Raw genomic sequence first — 14,868 nt, 5'->3', positions numbered from 1 at the left:
TAAAGTCTAAATTAACAAAAATAACAGATACATTTCCTTAAAAAAATATGAAAAACTCTAAATCTAATTTTCACAACCTTAAAATAGTTTTCTAACTATTACAAAGTATTCAAAGAATAGTACTCTTTAACAGTAAATATAACACAAACAAAACTAAGGTAGGAAGCCGAATATGAGGGATTGATGATGTGTGAGCTTAGTAAATAAAGTGCAGAAAGGAGTCTGTAATATGGTTTTGTTGGGATGAAGATTGAGAGATATTTGAAAGAGTGAAAAAGCAGAGTGTGTAGTGTGAGAGTGATGAAGGGCAGAACCTACCTCCCTGAGAGGTTGTAAATTGAAATAGAGATGTTGCAGTGTGAGAATGAATGCGAAAGTAAATAGAAACAAGAACTAAATAGAGTATTCATTCACCCAACTGGCAATTATACTAAAAACAAAGAGTACGGAGAAGAGAAAGATTAATGGCACCATGGGAAATGGTGCAGGGAAGTTCTGTCACCAAAATTTCTATTATCATATCACTGGAAGCCATTAAAACCTTGTGTCTCTCCCAACTTGGACCCTTCATATTATTGTGATTCAAATCCCAATGCTTTTCTACTCAAAAGCTGGCAACCATTTTTGACCAAATCCCTACGCAAAACCTCAACTCACGCAATGGATTCGCTCATCCGCACGGCCACTGCCAAACCCAAAATCTGCACATAATAACTTCTCCTCACTTTCAATATCAATTTTGTTTTACTTCTCTTCAAAAACTATATTCTACTCATTCTTATTCATTGCTATTCTTCATAACCGAGAACAGAACTTAAATTGTAGCAAATGTGGATCAGAGAGTGTAATAAACTAAATTATTGCATTGGAAGAGCATAAATAGTTAATGCAAAAAATCTTAGGACAACCTATATATAAGTCACAAAAATTTAAGATAGTGTAATGTCTTCGATTATACCTTTATTTTCATTTTTATTATGTATTGAAAACTATTTAGAAAAAGATATAATTGGTCATGTTTGAAGTTGTATTGAAAATAGAATAATTAAATGTTTTGTAGGTGAAAGAGTTAACGATCTCAGAAGACAAGGTCAAAAATGATTTTGTTTTTAAATTTGAAGATAACATAATTTTTAGATTTTATTAAGAAATATAAATATATTTGTAAGTTTTTTAGTGTTTGTGATAAGATGAGTTTTTGAAACCTAATAATACTTTTCGATTGATTGTTGTGTAATTTCTTTTGTAATGACAGTGTGTACAAACTAATGTCAAATTAAATTATATCGAATAATGATTTTCTTACATTCGCTCAAAATTCAAAATTGCTATATGTTATAATTTTTTTATTTTTCATAATGGTTATTTTAATTTTTACAACATTTCATGTTAATACATTGTTAATGCCCGTTTACATTTTTAATTAATAAAAAAATTTGTTTATAGAAATTTTAAACTAAGTATTACAAAAATGAACAAAAAGCTAACAAAAATATGTATACCACAGTGCCTCACAATTATATTTATAACAAATTATAAGAAAGCACATTTTAAAATTATTTTTATTTTCAAGAACTTAAAAGGCGTCAGAAATAAATTTTTCATCTCATTCAGACAACACAGTTGTCTTATTGTGATTTCCTTAGTATTATTCTTATATTTTCTTGCTTCTCTTTGTTGTGCCTATTTCAGTCATTATAAAAATAAAATGCAAATATGACGATGAATGTGTCTTTTACGAAATACAAGGAATTGGATAATGACACATGCACATCAAATTCTTAATAACTTTTTCCTTATTTATTTTTTCTTAAAAAGGATCTTTTTATCACGAGTCTCAAATATAAAAATAAAAAAAATAAAAAAAAAGTGAAAAGAAGATTATGTGGATGCAAGAATAATGGCACAAATACAAAAGTGAAAACAGAATCAGTTGGTTGTGATCCAAACGCGCCGCACAGTACAACTTTACCAACTTGTTAAATATCTGAACTTACAAAAATATTTATTCACTAACACGTATTTGGATAAATGGAAGAAAATATGAAAATAAATATTTAATTTTATTCTCGTAATTTAAAATCAAGCCATGCACTATATTTTTAAGAAGTTATCTTTTTCTAAAAAAAGTGCATAAATTGATTTTACCAGAGAACTTCATATTTCCTTCGGGTAACGGATTTATCCAAACAAGGCGCTACTAAAGTAAAGAACTAAACTACCTTAGGACTGTTACATTGTTATTATTACAGTCATGGCGAGGCGCGTGGGAGCGGCTAGAAGTCACGAGACTTACGGTTGCGGTGGAAGGCGGTGGCGCCGGAGCTGACGGAGAAAACGCCGTTCCAGATCTCAGTGAAGGCTCTGACGATGACACCGTGGTGGTCCGGTGAGTTGAGCTGGAGGAAACAGTTGAGAAGTTCTCTGACGTCGTCTTTGGAGTAAATCTCGTTTTGGAGTATCATCTGGAGCATGGAGTGCCGGAAGTCCAAGTAAGGGTCTTCGGAGTCTTTCTCCACCGCCACGCCCTCGCTACCGGCGCGCCCGAACCCTCGCACGCTCTTGGCGTAGTCGCAGAACTGCGTTGAAGAGTCGGCGTGGCAGGGAGAGAAGGTGGTGGTCGTCGTGGTGCTGGTGGTGGCGGTGGTAGTAGTGTCGTCTCTGTCGTGGGCCCAGTGATGGGCTTGGGCTTGGAAGGTGGGCCTCTTGGGGCGACGTTTGGGGTTGAAAATGCGGGAGAGAAGCTTGGGCCTTCTGCAGGTGCCGCAGCCCAAGCTGACGGAGACGGTGTTGAAGGTTAGTTTTCTTCTGGAACTTGACATTGGTGGTTGCAAATGCAATGGTAAAGTAATGTTATGCAATGTGTTGTGTGCAGTGAGAGAGCTGTGAGACTGGGAAAAGGGTTTTATGGGACTCACTGTGAGACTCACCTGGACCACACATTTATTATTACTACTATTTATTATAACTAAATAAATTAATAAGTCTAATAATTATTAAAATCAAAATATTAAAGCAGCTTTATCTATCACATCAAAGAGAAAATTTTGCTATTTAATATACGTATTTTATATTTTCTATTTATTGATATAAAAAAATTATATTCATATTTTACCTTTAATTATATTTTAATATTAAAACAAATTAAATACACTATCTAAATACTAAATAAAAATTATACATTATAAATATATAATTTTTTTTTATAAAAGTTTTCATGTTAGGTATCGTTATGTAACTTTACATCTCAGCTAGGCTGACATGCTCAAGTATTGTTAAAAAAAATACAAAAATATGGGGGACTAGACCAAAACCCACATGTTAACAAAAACGATACATAGGTAGACTATACCTATTCATAAAGAATTCTAAAAACAGACTAGATGGAAGTCTATTATACCAATGAAATGATTTTCTATGAATGAACTCTAAATTAACCAACTTATCAGCAAATGCATTTTTCTCATGAAAAATATGAGTAACCCTAAACCCGATTGTCCTTCAGTAAATCACTTACCTTTTCAATAACACAATACATTACGAACTAATTACTATTATTGGTTTTATTTTCTTAAAAAATTTAAATTACTACTTATTATGATATTTTTAATTTTCTATTACAGGAACTAATATTTGTGAAGATTTATTGTTTAGAGATTATTTACAAAAGAGTAGTTATAAAATAAATTATAATAATAATGCATATTGAAAATCCTACTTTTTTACAAAATAAAAACAAAAAATTATTATAAAATTACATTCCTAAATTGCAAGAATATTCATAAATAATAAATTCATTATATAATTATTACGTAGTCTATTTTAATTTTGTATTATATCAGACACAACATTCTATTTATCATTTAATAATATCATACTAAATATATTATTGATAGAATGATGAGAGGGTGCGGGGAATTTCCTTTTACATATTCTGTTATGATTTTACATTGAAATGTTTATTTTCTCATATATTATTAGTTTAAAATTGTACCACAACATATAGTATATTATATAATTTAGAATATATTCTTCGATATTTTTAAATTATTTTGTTTATATAAATATAGAAATGGTACTTCTTCTATATATGAATATTTTTATCCTTATCAGACTAAGCATACATGTTTGTGTGTGTAGACGAAGCATACAACAAACAACTTTTGTTTATTCAACCATTGAATTAAACTGGACACTTGCATCTAAATTATTATGTTTTATATTTAATTTTTTAATTACAAAATCAAATCAAGGATCTCTTAAACTTTTATCTAATAATACATTCCTACCAATTTATCCTTGTATTTTGTAACTATTTTTTATGTTTAATTAATCACTCATGATAAAAAAAAAAAAAATATATCTACACAATAAATAACTATTTTAAATAAAATTACAAAAAATTATTTATTTTTATAACTATCTTTCATAAAAAAAATTATAACTCAATAAGATTTTTTATTTTAATAATTATTAAAATAATTTTTTGTTGTTATCACAAGAAAAAATGGACATTCGTTTAACTGCACGTGTTTCAACCGGTGATTAGAAGGTGAAACAATAGTTATGTTATTAAATTAACATTTCTTTTTATTTAGTAAAAAGTGTTTGGGTAAATTTAGTATATTGGGTTATAGCTACATTTGAGTTTTTGCGCCTATTACGAAACACATGACTTAAAAAAGGAGATTTCTTTCTACACCTCCATCATTTTTTCATGCACTCCTTTATTTTCTAAAATATCAAAATTATCTATTTGAAATTCTACACTTTATAATATAAATTTATATTTTAATCATATAATTCGAAATACAAATTTGATATTTCAGATCGTAAAATCTAAAATACAAAAATCACAATTTTTAACTTCTGAATGTTATAATTCAAATTTTTTTTCCAGATTCTACATTCTGAAATTAAAATAAAATATTCATTGAAAAATATAAAAAAAAAGTAATTTAAAAGGTGAAGAAGAAAGGCATGGGGTGCAAGAAGAATTTTCCCTTAAAAAATATAGTTTTTGCTACAGGAGCTAAACATGTTCTTTTAAACCTGATTGAAGTAAACTTTTTTAGATAAACGGCTTGCCTAAATAAATTCTACAGGAAATAAAAAAAAAAATGTGTTTTCTTCTTGTATTCACATATTTTTGTGAAAAGTCCAATTTACCCTTTTGAAATTGTAGAATTTCAAAGGTATATATTGGATTAAAAAATAACATCTACGCCAAAAATAAACTACTTTCCTGCACTACAATTGGATTTTAACCCATTTCGCTGAAGGCTGTTGCTTTCTGCACCCCAAATTTCAATCTGAACCCAATTGATTGTGTGAAATGTTAGAATTGTCCTTATGGGTTTTTAACTTTATCCTTAATTTTTTTCTCCTTTCTCCTATTTCCTTCTGTTTCATCTGCCTTCCAAGGCAACCACCACAAAACAATAATTGCATGGAGGAGATCGTTGGATATAAAAGTCGAATGAGCAAAAATGATTCCAAAAATTATAGGGGTGCAAATAGAAGTTGATGGAGTGCAGGAAAACAATAGCCTTCACTGAAAGGAAAGCCTTTGTTTTCAAAAAAAATTATTATGTTTAATGGATTTTTCAAGGCCCAATTTAATCAAACTAAAAAGGAAATCAAGTTATCATGTAAGTAAATATGTAATTAGTTTACCAATATATATATATATATATATATATATATATATAATCCCAATTTTATCTATAGTAATCTATAATAGCAACACAATTTTTTACAACTGATTTTAGTGTACTCAATTTTCTTATAATTTTATTCTAATTATAGTAACATTTGTCTAATTATTTTTTCTATTGTGGTAACAATTACGTTAACTGATTTTTATTAGGTAATATAAAAACAGAGAAACAAATGCAACAACACTTATGTTTTATACTTGTGTTTCCATTAGTTATTAGTTAAAATGAAGTTAATAGTAAAAACATTAGTTTTATCCATTAAGTAGTGAGTTTATTAATATAGTATAAGAAGTGGAGAAGGATAAATCATATTATATATATAATTATTTTTTAGAGTATTATTTAATTTTTCATAAATAAATTAAGAGTTTCATATAACATATTTTAATAATATAAAATGTTGATTGTATAACTAGACTATACATAACTTTTGATTGTATAAATGTTGGAAAATTTTGAATGAATGTTAAGAAAGATGAATTTATATGAAATTGAGGTCATATACTTGGGATCATGTATGAATTCTTCTTTGATTTGTATACTAAGATATTAATTTGTAAGAAGTTAATGAGAAAGTTCATACACACCATGACCGCTTGTAGGGATGTTTGAATTTACCCTGGTCATTTCTCTTAGATTTGTTTGTAAATCTAAGTCTTGGGTAAGATGTAGTATCTGGTAGAACCTACTTAATACGAGAGTCTTTAGGAAACGTCAATGAATATTTTGCTTGTTGAATATTCTCAATGTATAGATTCATCCATGTGTAGTCTATATGATTGTTGTATATTGATATTGGAATGAGGTTAGATTGTGATATTGATATTAAGTATTATATGATTGATTAACGAAAAAAAATTGAATTATACATAAATGATTACTCTAATTGGTTTCTTACTTATATTTTTATATGTTTGGATAGCTTACTTGCCTTTTCTTTGTGTATTAACTATAATTACTATACACTGTACAGGAACAAATATATATATACAGGCGTACGAGGAATGTTGAGAAAAGAATAGACAACACTATTTTTTTTTATTCTATTTAATTAAAAATTATATATTTTTAGGAGGTTACATGCAGACGTTCCTTATATGCAAAAAGATAATAATAAAAGAATAAAAAGTATATTCATAGGAATAATGGCTGATATCACACAAATATATATATATATATATATATATATATATATATAAACTTTGTCAAGTGGAATGCTTTATAAACAATTAATGATAATAATAATAAAAAAGTAATAATATAAATAATTAATCAAAAACAATTACTAATATATAAGGATATTATTTAAAGCTAAATCTACAACATGAATTATTCTATAACTTTTAATTTAATTTTTATAGACTTTATTGTCACATTATTTTAAATACTTTTTTAACTTTTATTTTATAAAACTTGTATCCTAATTAATATTTTATTTAATTGTCAATAGAAATATATATATTTTTATTACTATTATGGCTGAGGATTATTTAAATTTTATATTATGTCAATACATAGTATTGAAAGAGTCTTATAAAGCTGATGAAATTATATATGATTCCTTCACAAAGATGTACTTACATTGTTTAAAACAAATTAAGCCAGTAACTATTCTAACACCAATATTACTATCATTATAGTATTTTTGTTGCAGATAATTTTGGTGGTATTTACGAAAGCAGTTAATAGGAGGATTCCGTGCGTGGGCAACTGCCAAACGGTTAGGAGAAATCCCTGGAACTAAAAATAAAGAGAAAGGTTTATGGAAAGAAATTCCTGAATGGTTCTATAATTGGAAAAAGATGGTTAAATTATGAAAGTGCAACAGTATTTATATGGTGTGGAAGGAGTGTTTGCCTAAGATCTAAGGCTTCTTCTTCCACATTTTGTTTGAGAGAAAGAGAGAATCAGAGGCCATTCTTCCTGAGGATTAAACCACATTGGTTTCTAAAGTATAAAATTTCAATAATAACTTGTTAATAATATTCCTTAGGAATTGGGTTTGAGGCACCCCATTTCCCTCACCTGATTCACTTCTCTGCCTCTCAATCTCTCTCTCAAACCTAAATCATCATCTTCCAACATCAACACCAGGTCTTTCTCATTCTCTTCATTCATTCTTCTCCACACACCACCTTCATTTTTCTCTCACATTTCTAGGGTTTGCTTCTTTGCTTTGCTTTTTCAGACTTCATTTATTCTGCTCTTTCTTTTCCTGGGCTTCAAGATGTTGGGAGATTTCATCAATCGAATCCTTATGTACGTCTCTTTTTCTTTCTCTAACTTCAATTATATGTTAATTTATTTTTTCTTGTTGATTAAAATAACAAGTTATGTTATGAAATTTTATTTATCTTCTTTTATTATTATTATTGCAGACTCATTTTTGGGTATGCATACCCTGGCTTCGAATGCTATAAAACTGTCGAGAAAAATAGGATAGATATGGAGGAACTTCGCTTTTGGTGTAAATATTGGTAAAAATACTTGTCTCTCTTCTTCTTACTTGCATTCTCATCAAACTTAACTATCTTAGAGAAATATTACTTTACAAAAATCTATACAATGTAATTTTTTGTGTTTATCATTTATTACAATTTTTTTTCTCAACAATAAATAAATAAAATAAAATGAAACTCTTTCAGATTATTTCAACCTTTATAAGACTCATCTACATTAGTAAGAAAAAAACAAAGAAACTAATGTAACGTAACACCTTTCAATTCCCAATTCTAACAACGTCCTTAATCTCCAGGAACAGAAACTACATGTCAAAAAAAAAACATATACAACCAATCCAACAGAACCATAAACAAACCTAATACAAAACATAAAAATTCTTTATTTTCAAATAAGTCAAAGAAAACCAAAACAATAAAAGTAAAGAACAAAACTTCTCTTTTTTACACATGTTATAATAATGGTGGACAAAAATAAACATAAACATGTCTTTACTTTTAAGTCTTGCCTTTTTTCAGAAGATAAAACTTGACCCTTTTGAGTGCATATGGGGTTAAGAATACTAGATAAGGTTGATAGTTGAATGGGGAAATATCTTGTTGATTTTGGTCATGCATGCTGTTAAAATCCATGTTGAATTCTCAGTTTTGGATTCATACATAATGTTTGGTATATTTTTTTGCAGGATCATTGTTGCACTTTTTACAGTAATGGAAAAATTTACAGATATATTTATTGGATGGTAAGTGTTGAACATATTGTAAATGGATATTGTTTCCTCTTGCTTTAGCTTCGATAAATAAATTCACTCTGAATTTTATGAAGGCTGCCATTGTACGGAGAGATGAAGCTTGTGTTCTTTATCTACTTGTGGTATCCAAAAACTAAAGTAAGTATATTTTTGTTCTCTTTAATACACATTTTTTTTTGAGTTATTTTAATACTATTTGCAGCAGATACTTTATACTTTCATATCAACTTTCTTGTTTGAGAGGGAAAGAATGATTATATATGTCCATTTAATGTTTATGTTATGCTTTATTGTGTATAAAAAATTACCTATAAAAGTAATGGTATTGAAATAATGTGTATATAATAGTAAGAATGTGAAGAACACACAACAACACACCCTTTTAAAAAATATAATCTAGTTGACTTTTACTGAGTCTCACTGAATAAGTTGGATCCACTTTTTTTTATTTATTCATACACTGCATATGTTTTAGGAGTGTTTCCATATTTAGATCAGATAAATCCATGGTCTAATTTAACAAAAACATTGAAGTCAGATTAAGTTTAGTTTTTAGACGTTTTCATTATTTTACAAACGTGATTGGAAATCCTATATGAGTACAAATCTCAATTCATGAACCGGTTTTATGAAATTGAGTGATTGACAAACCTTGTTGGAGATTCCATACGGGTGTAAATCTCAACTCATGAATCGATTTTTATGAAATTAAATGAACCAATTTTATAGAATTTTATAATAAACCTTTCTACACATAAAAATTTGAGAAATCTCATACATAAAATCAAAGATGCATATATATATATATATAGTGTATGTTATGTTTGGTTTGTTGTGTTTTGATGATAAGTATGAAGAAATGTTTGATGATGGTGTTGCAGGGGACAGGGTATATCTATGAGTCAGTGTTGAGGCCATATGTATCAAAGCATGAAAATGAGATTGACAGAAAGTTAAGTGAGTGGAAAGCAAGAGGATGGGATTATGTGATATTTTATTGGCAATACTGTGCCAAATTTGGTCAAACTGCATTTGTTCAGGCTCTTCATCACCTTGCTTCTCAATCTTCTAAATTTTCATCAAACCCTAATTCAGAGGTAAAGTCAAGAGTTGATTGATTCATTCATTAGGCTTCTCAAACCCTTCTTTCTTCTTTCTTCTTCCTCTCATTAACAAACTGCATATGGCTGAATTTTCTTCACCAAACTGTGCTTCTAGTCTTATAAGATCTAATATTATTATTAGAAATAATGTTAGTTCAAAACTATCACTCATTCATGTACCTATATCCATAGTCCCCAAAATATTTATCTCATATAAACTCAGATCAAATCAATTTATAAAAACATTTTCTTAGCTTTTTCTCTCTATTTATTGCCCCTCAATTTTATTTTATTCTTTCCAAAAAATTCTTTCATTTATTTCTTTCCATGGTTGAATGCAACATGTATCTACACGCATTAAATATCGTATATCCGTCTCCATATATTTCTTCTCATACCAAACCACACGGCACGTCATATCTAAAATATCAAATTAATTCAAACTAACCAAAGTGTTAAAACCCAAATTCATCTTAATCATAATTCACGGCAATGCACTACATTTTTTTTTCTTCTTATTAAGTATTCGAGTAAAAGAGATATATTTTCCTTTACATAAATCAAATTTAAATAAAACGATAAATTTACAAAATTTTATCATTTTTGGTTAATATTTTCAAAAGGATTACTAGAAAAAAAAAACATTATTGACTTTTTCGAATTACATATACTTTTTTCGTAATATGAATTCTCTAAATTAAAAACCCTGATAATTTTGTTTACTACATTAATAACACGTAATTATAATAAACTACAATTATACCTCCTATAATTCCTTAATTCTGTCCCTTTTTACTAGTTTTCTCCTTACTGTGCTTTTCTTTACAGTAACGTGTAAAAAGTAATCCATGTGTAATGTAAAAAGAGGTCAAATAATGTATTTTTTTTAATAAGAAAAATAAAACTTATGTAGATTTTTTTATAAAAAAAATTGAATCTCATTAATCGTTATAATGTACTGAAAAAAATACTATATATATATATATATATATATAAAAGTATCACATGTAATCTGAAAAAAAAATGAAAGTGTATGAATCAATTCACTTAAAATTTTTGATTAAAAAAAGTTTGTCTGAGAATATATTCCCACTACCATATCTACCATATATCACTTGTGTGACCTACAATACTATAAAAATATATATATATATATATATATATATATGGAAATAGTGTAAAAATATAAGAGGAAAATAACATCATTTTAATGATAGTTTGACCATTTTAAAGATGGTATATAATTTTGATGTGATGGATTTAAAAATATATAATAAAAAATAGGGAAATTAAATAATATCAGAAAATATTAAAATAATAATATTAAAATTTGTAATGTAATTGAATAAAAAATTGAGTTATTTATATATTATTATCCGCAGAAAAAAGAGGCAAAGAATGAAAGTGTCCCACAAGAGGGTCCAAAGCAAGCCGAACCATCCTTGATGAAGCAAAGCACTACCCTAAGCAAGGGCAAGAGCTACCCTCCCAACAACCAAACCCAAACCGCGGAGGTTCACAATGTTCTCAAAAACGAACAAAAAGAAGATGAACAGGTGCAGGACCCACAACCAAACACTCTCGACGGCGAAGGCCACCGCGACGACGGCGAGGCCGTGAGCGTGAAGGACAGAATCACACAAGCACGCGCCAGGTTCGTACAGTCAGATTCTCAACAACAACAACAACAAAGCCCTCGAACTCCACGAACCCCTCGAACCCCGATACGTCAACACCAACAAAAACAACTGTAAAAACAACAACGTTGTACATACATCGTCCTCAAAAACTCAAAATCCCCTGAGATTGAGAAAACTAGACTCTGTTTCCTCTTTCCAGAATTATCATTTGTACCTGTATGGATATTGGGGACTGAGTAATGTTGATCCACGTCGATACAAGGTGTCTTCTTCACTCTTGGTTGTCCTATTCTTCAAGTCTTCTTTCTCTTCGCGTGCTTCGGTCGGCCGGCGGGGTACCTGCGATTGCACTCCGACGCTCAAGTCAGCGATGGTGCTCAAGTGTGAATTCTCTGATAGTATGGAAAACGTACCTTTCCCCCCTTTTCAGAAGTCCCTTTAGTAGGTTGACCTGGGCCTTGGCCATGTGGGCCAATCAGTTGATGGTTAGAGACATGCTTAGTGGTCTTTGGGTCGTGCCTGGTGGTTTCCTGAAAACCAGGGGAGTGGTCTAGAGGCCGTGTTTTTACTTCGTCAATGGTTGTTATAACTGCTCTTTTCTACACGTGTAACCACGTTCTGGATTAAATTAGATTTATTCGACATAAACCACTCGTTCGTCCGGCTAGAGGTCATGGAAGGACGAAGAGTCGTATAAGACGCAGGGTTTTGTGATGATTTTACCATGAGTATCCTGCGGTCGTCCGGTGCGGACCGGTACACTTGCCCCCCAGGCTCGAGGTCATGGAAGGACGAAGAGTCGTATGAGACGCAGGGGTTTTCTACACGTGTAACCACGTTCTGGATTAAATTAGATTTATTCGACATAAACCACTGGTTCGTCCGGCTAGAGGTCATGGAAGGACGAAGAGTCGTATAAGACGCAGGGTTTTGTGATGATTTTACCATGAATATCCTGCGGTCGTCCGGTGCGGACCGGTACACTTGCCCCCCAGGCTCGAGGTCATGGAAGGACGAAGAGTCGTATGAGACGCAGGGGTTTTTGTGATAATTTTACCATGAGTACCCTGCGGTCGTCCGGTGCACGAAATCTATTCTATAATGCTGCTGGAGGCACAAAATTTCCATTCTATTGGACGGAGAATCCCACCTCTCTTGACCATCGGCTTTGGGAATCTTTGTCTCCCATCGACCAAGAAATTTTGATGGTCGTGAATCAACTACCGTGTAGGCTCCCTACGTGGGAACTGATAGCTCTTTATGGGTCGTCCAAGCAGTAGGCGGAACTAAAAGGTGAGCACCTTCTTCTTGCGGTCGTTCGGCTAATAGCGTATCTGTTTCTTACTTTCGTGTTTATGTTGCAGAGATTGTTGTGAGCATAGATCCGGGTTTTGAAGAAGTATATGATTCGGATAGCCGTAGTTATATAATCTCGACCGAATGAACGGTTAATTAATAAATAATTTCGATTTCTGACCAAGGTTGGTGAATAACGTTGAAGTTATAATTCGTTATATATTCTGGCCGAACGCACGGTTAATGAATTAATAGATAATTCGGATGCCGGACGAGGCATAAATAATTCGGATTACCTTAAAGTAATAAGATAATTCTGATGCCGGACGAGGCATAAATAATTCTGATTACATTAAAGTAATAAGATAATTCTGATGCCGGACGAGGCATAAATAATTCTGATGCCGAACGAGGCATAAATAATTTCGATTTCTGACCAAGGTTGGTGAATAACGTTTAAGTTATAATTCGGATAACTTTCGTTATGTATTCCGACCGAATGAACGGTGAATTAATTGAATTTCTGACCAAGATTGGTGAATAACGTTTAAGTTATAATTCGGATAACTTTCGTTATGTATTCCGACCGAATGAACGGTGAATTGACTGAATTTCTGACCAAGATTGGTGATTTAAAGTGCCTCGTTAAAACCTTCTCGGTAGAAAACCCTCCTTAGGGATAAAACTACCGAGCGAGGAAAGAGTGCACTAAGTTTATTCATCAACTGTAATAGAATTTGAGATGCGTGACATTCCACGTTCTCAGTGCAGATTTTCCTGACAAATATTCTAAGTAATAAGCTCCTCCTGTTGCTGTGTCGGAGATGCGGAACGGACCTTCCCAATTGCTTGAAAACTTTCCTCCGTCCTTCCGGGCGTCGCTGCGCATGCGCCAAACTAGATCTCCTTTCTGATAGCTTCGTGGCTTCACTTTGGAGTTGTACCTTCGTGCTGCTCGTATCTTGCATGCTTCTTCCCTTATCTTGCATTTGTCCCTTAATTCATTGATGAGGTCGAGGCCGACTAGTAGACTTTCCTTGTTTAAGTCTAGGTCTAACGTCTGTCGGCGTAGTGAAGGCTCGCCGATTTCGACCGGAATCATGGCTTCTGTGCCGTACGTCAGGCTATAAGGTGTTTCTTGAGTTGTTGACTGGGGAGTACAACGATAAGCCCACAGAACCTCTAACAATTCTTCAGTCCAATTTCCCTTGGACGGGCCAAGTCTCTTCTTTAATTCATTGAGAATAACTTTGTTGGCGGCTTCCGCCTGACCGTTGGTTTGAGGGTGTTCGACCGAACTCGTTATATGTTTGATGTGAAGTTTCTCATAGAATTCAGCTAGCCCACGGTCGGTGAACTGTCGACCGTTGTCTGTGATAATGATCTGAGGTAGGCCGAACCTGCAGACAATGTTTTTCCACACAAAGCTTTGTACGTTCCGGGCGGTGATGGCTGTTAGTGGTTCAGCCTCAATCCATTTGGTAAAGTAATCTATACCCACCAGTAGGAACTTGCATTGCCCTTTTCCGGGTGTGAAAGGTCCGATAATATCCATTCCCCATTTCACGAACGGCCAAGGGGATAGGATGTAGTGCAAATGCTCTGGTTTTTGGTGCAATAGGGTGCCGAACTCTTGACATTTCACGCACTTTTGAACGTATTCAGTGCAGTCTCCTTGCAAGGTCGGCCAGTAGTATCCTGCTCTCAGAATTTTGGCGGACATAGTCCGCGCTCCTGAATGGGTTCCGCATATCCCTTCGTGTAACTCGGTCAGTACATAAGTGACTTGTTCTGGACCAAGGCATTTTAGGAGGGGACGGGAATACCCTCTCCTGTAAAGATCTTCGCCAATCAGTATGTATCGGGCGGCTTGTAACTTCATCGTTTTCTCCAAATGT

At 31.9% G+C, this 14,868-nt stretch overlaps 2 protein-coding genes across 3 annotated transcripts; one reads left to right on the top strand and one right to left on the bottom strand.

Moving 5' to 3' along the window:
- Positions 1 to 1,914: 1,914 nt before the first annotated feature.
- LOC137827462 (transcription repressor OFP6) lies at positions 1,915 to 2,900 on the bottom strand. The gene has a single exon (XM_068633614.2). The coding sequence runs from the start codon at positions 2,820 to 2,822 to the stop codon at positions 2,277 to 2,279; it is 546 nt and encodes a 181-aa protein (XP_068489715.2). The 5' UTR covers positions 2,823 to 2,900; the 3' UTR covers positions 1,915 to 2,276.
- Positions 2,901 to 7,579: 4,679 nt separating this feature from the next.
- On the top strand, positions 7,580 to 11,896 carry LOC137827461 (HVA22-like protein j). Of its 2 annotated transcripts, XM_068633613.2 has the most exons (7): positions 7,678 to 7,814; positions 7,909 to 7,979; positions 8,099 to 8,197; positions 8,866 to 8,922; positions 9,006 to 9,069; positions 9,813 to 10,028; positions 11,417 to 11,896. In XM_068633613.2, the coding sequence occupies exons 2-7, from the start codon at positions 7,948 to 7,950 to the stop codon at positions 11,786 to 11,788; spliced, it is 840 nt and encodes a 279-aa protein (XP_068489714.2). In that variant the 5' UTR covers positions 7,678 to 7,814; positions 7,909 to 7,947; the 3' UTR covers positions 11,789 to 11,896. The 2 variants fall into 2 exon arrangements, with proteins under 2 accessions (XP_090161544.1, XP_068489714.2); XM_090305418.1 differs by lacking the exon at positions 11,417 to 11,896 and having other exon boundaries at positions 7,580 to 7,814; positions 9,813 to 10,301.
- The last annotated feature ends 2,972 nt before the right edge of the window (positions 11,897 to 14,868 follow it).

The sequence above is a fragment of the Phaseolus vulgaris genome, chromosome 7 (assembly GCF_051622355.1).
Source record: "Phaseolus vulgaris cultivar YP4 chromosome 7, ASM5162235v1, whole genome shotgun sequence".
Lineage (NCBI taxonomy): Eukaryota > Viridiplantae > Streptophyta > Magnoliopsida > Fabales > Fabaceae > Phaseolus > Phaseolus vulgaris.
This window is presented reverse-complemented; position numbering and strand designations above follow the sequence as displayed.

Bases quoted from the DNA above. Each gene is read 5' to 3' on its own strand.
- LOC137827462 (XM_068633614.2), bottom strand. From the start codon at position 2,822: ATGTCAAGTTCCAGAAGAAAACTAACCTTCAACACCGTCTCCGTCAGC.
- LOC137827461 (XM_068633613.2), top strand. From the start codon at position 7,948: ATGTTGGGAGATTTCATCAATCGAATCCTTAT. The intron at 8,923-9,005 runs GTAAGTGTTGAA...AATTTTATGAAG, and splicing joins ACAGATATATTTATTGGATG to GCTGCCATTGTACGGAGAGA. The intron at 10,029-11,416 runs GTAAAGTCAAGA...TATTATCCGCAG, and splicing joins CATCAAACCCTAATTCAGAG to AAAAAAGAGGCAAAGAATGA.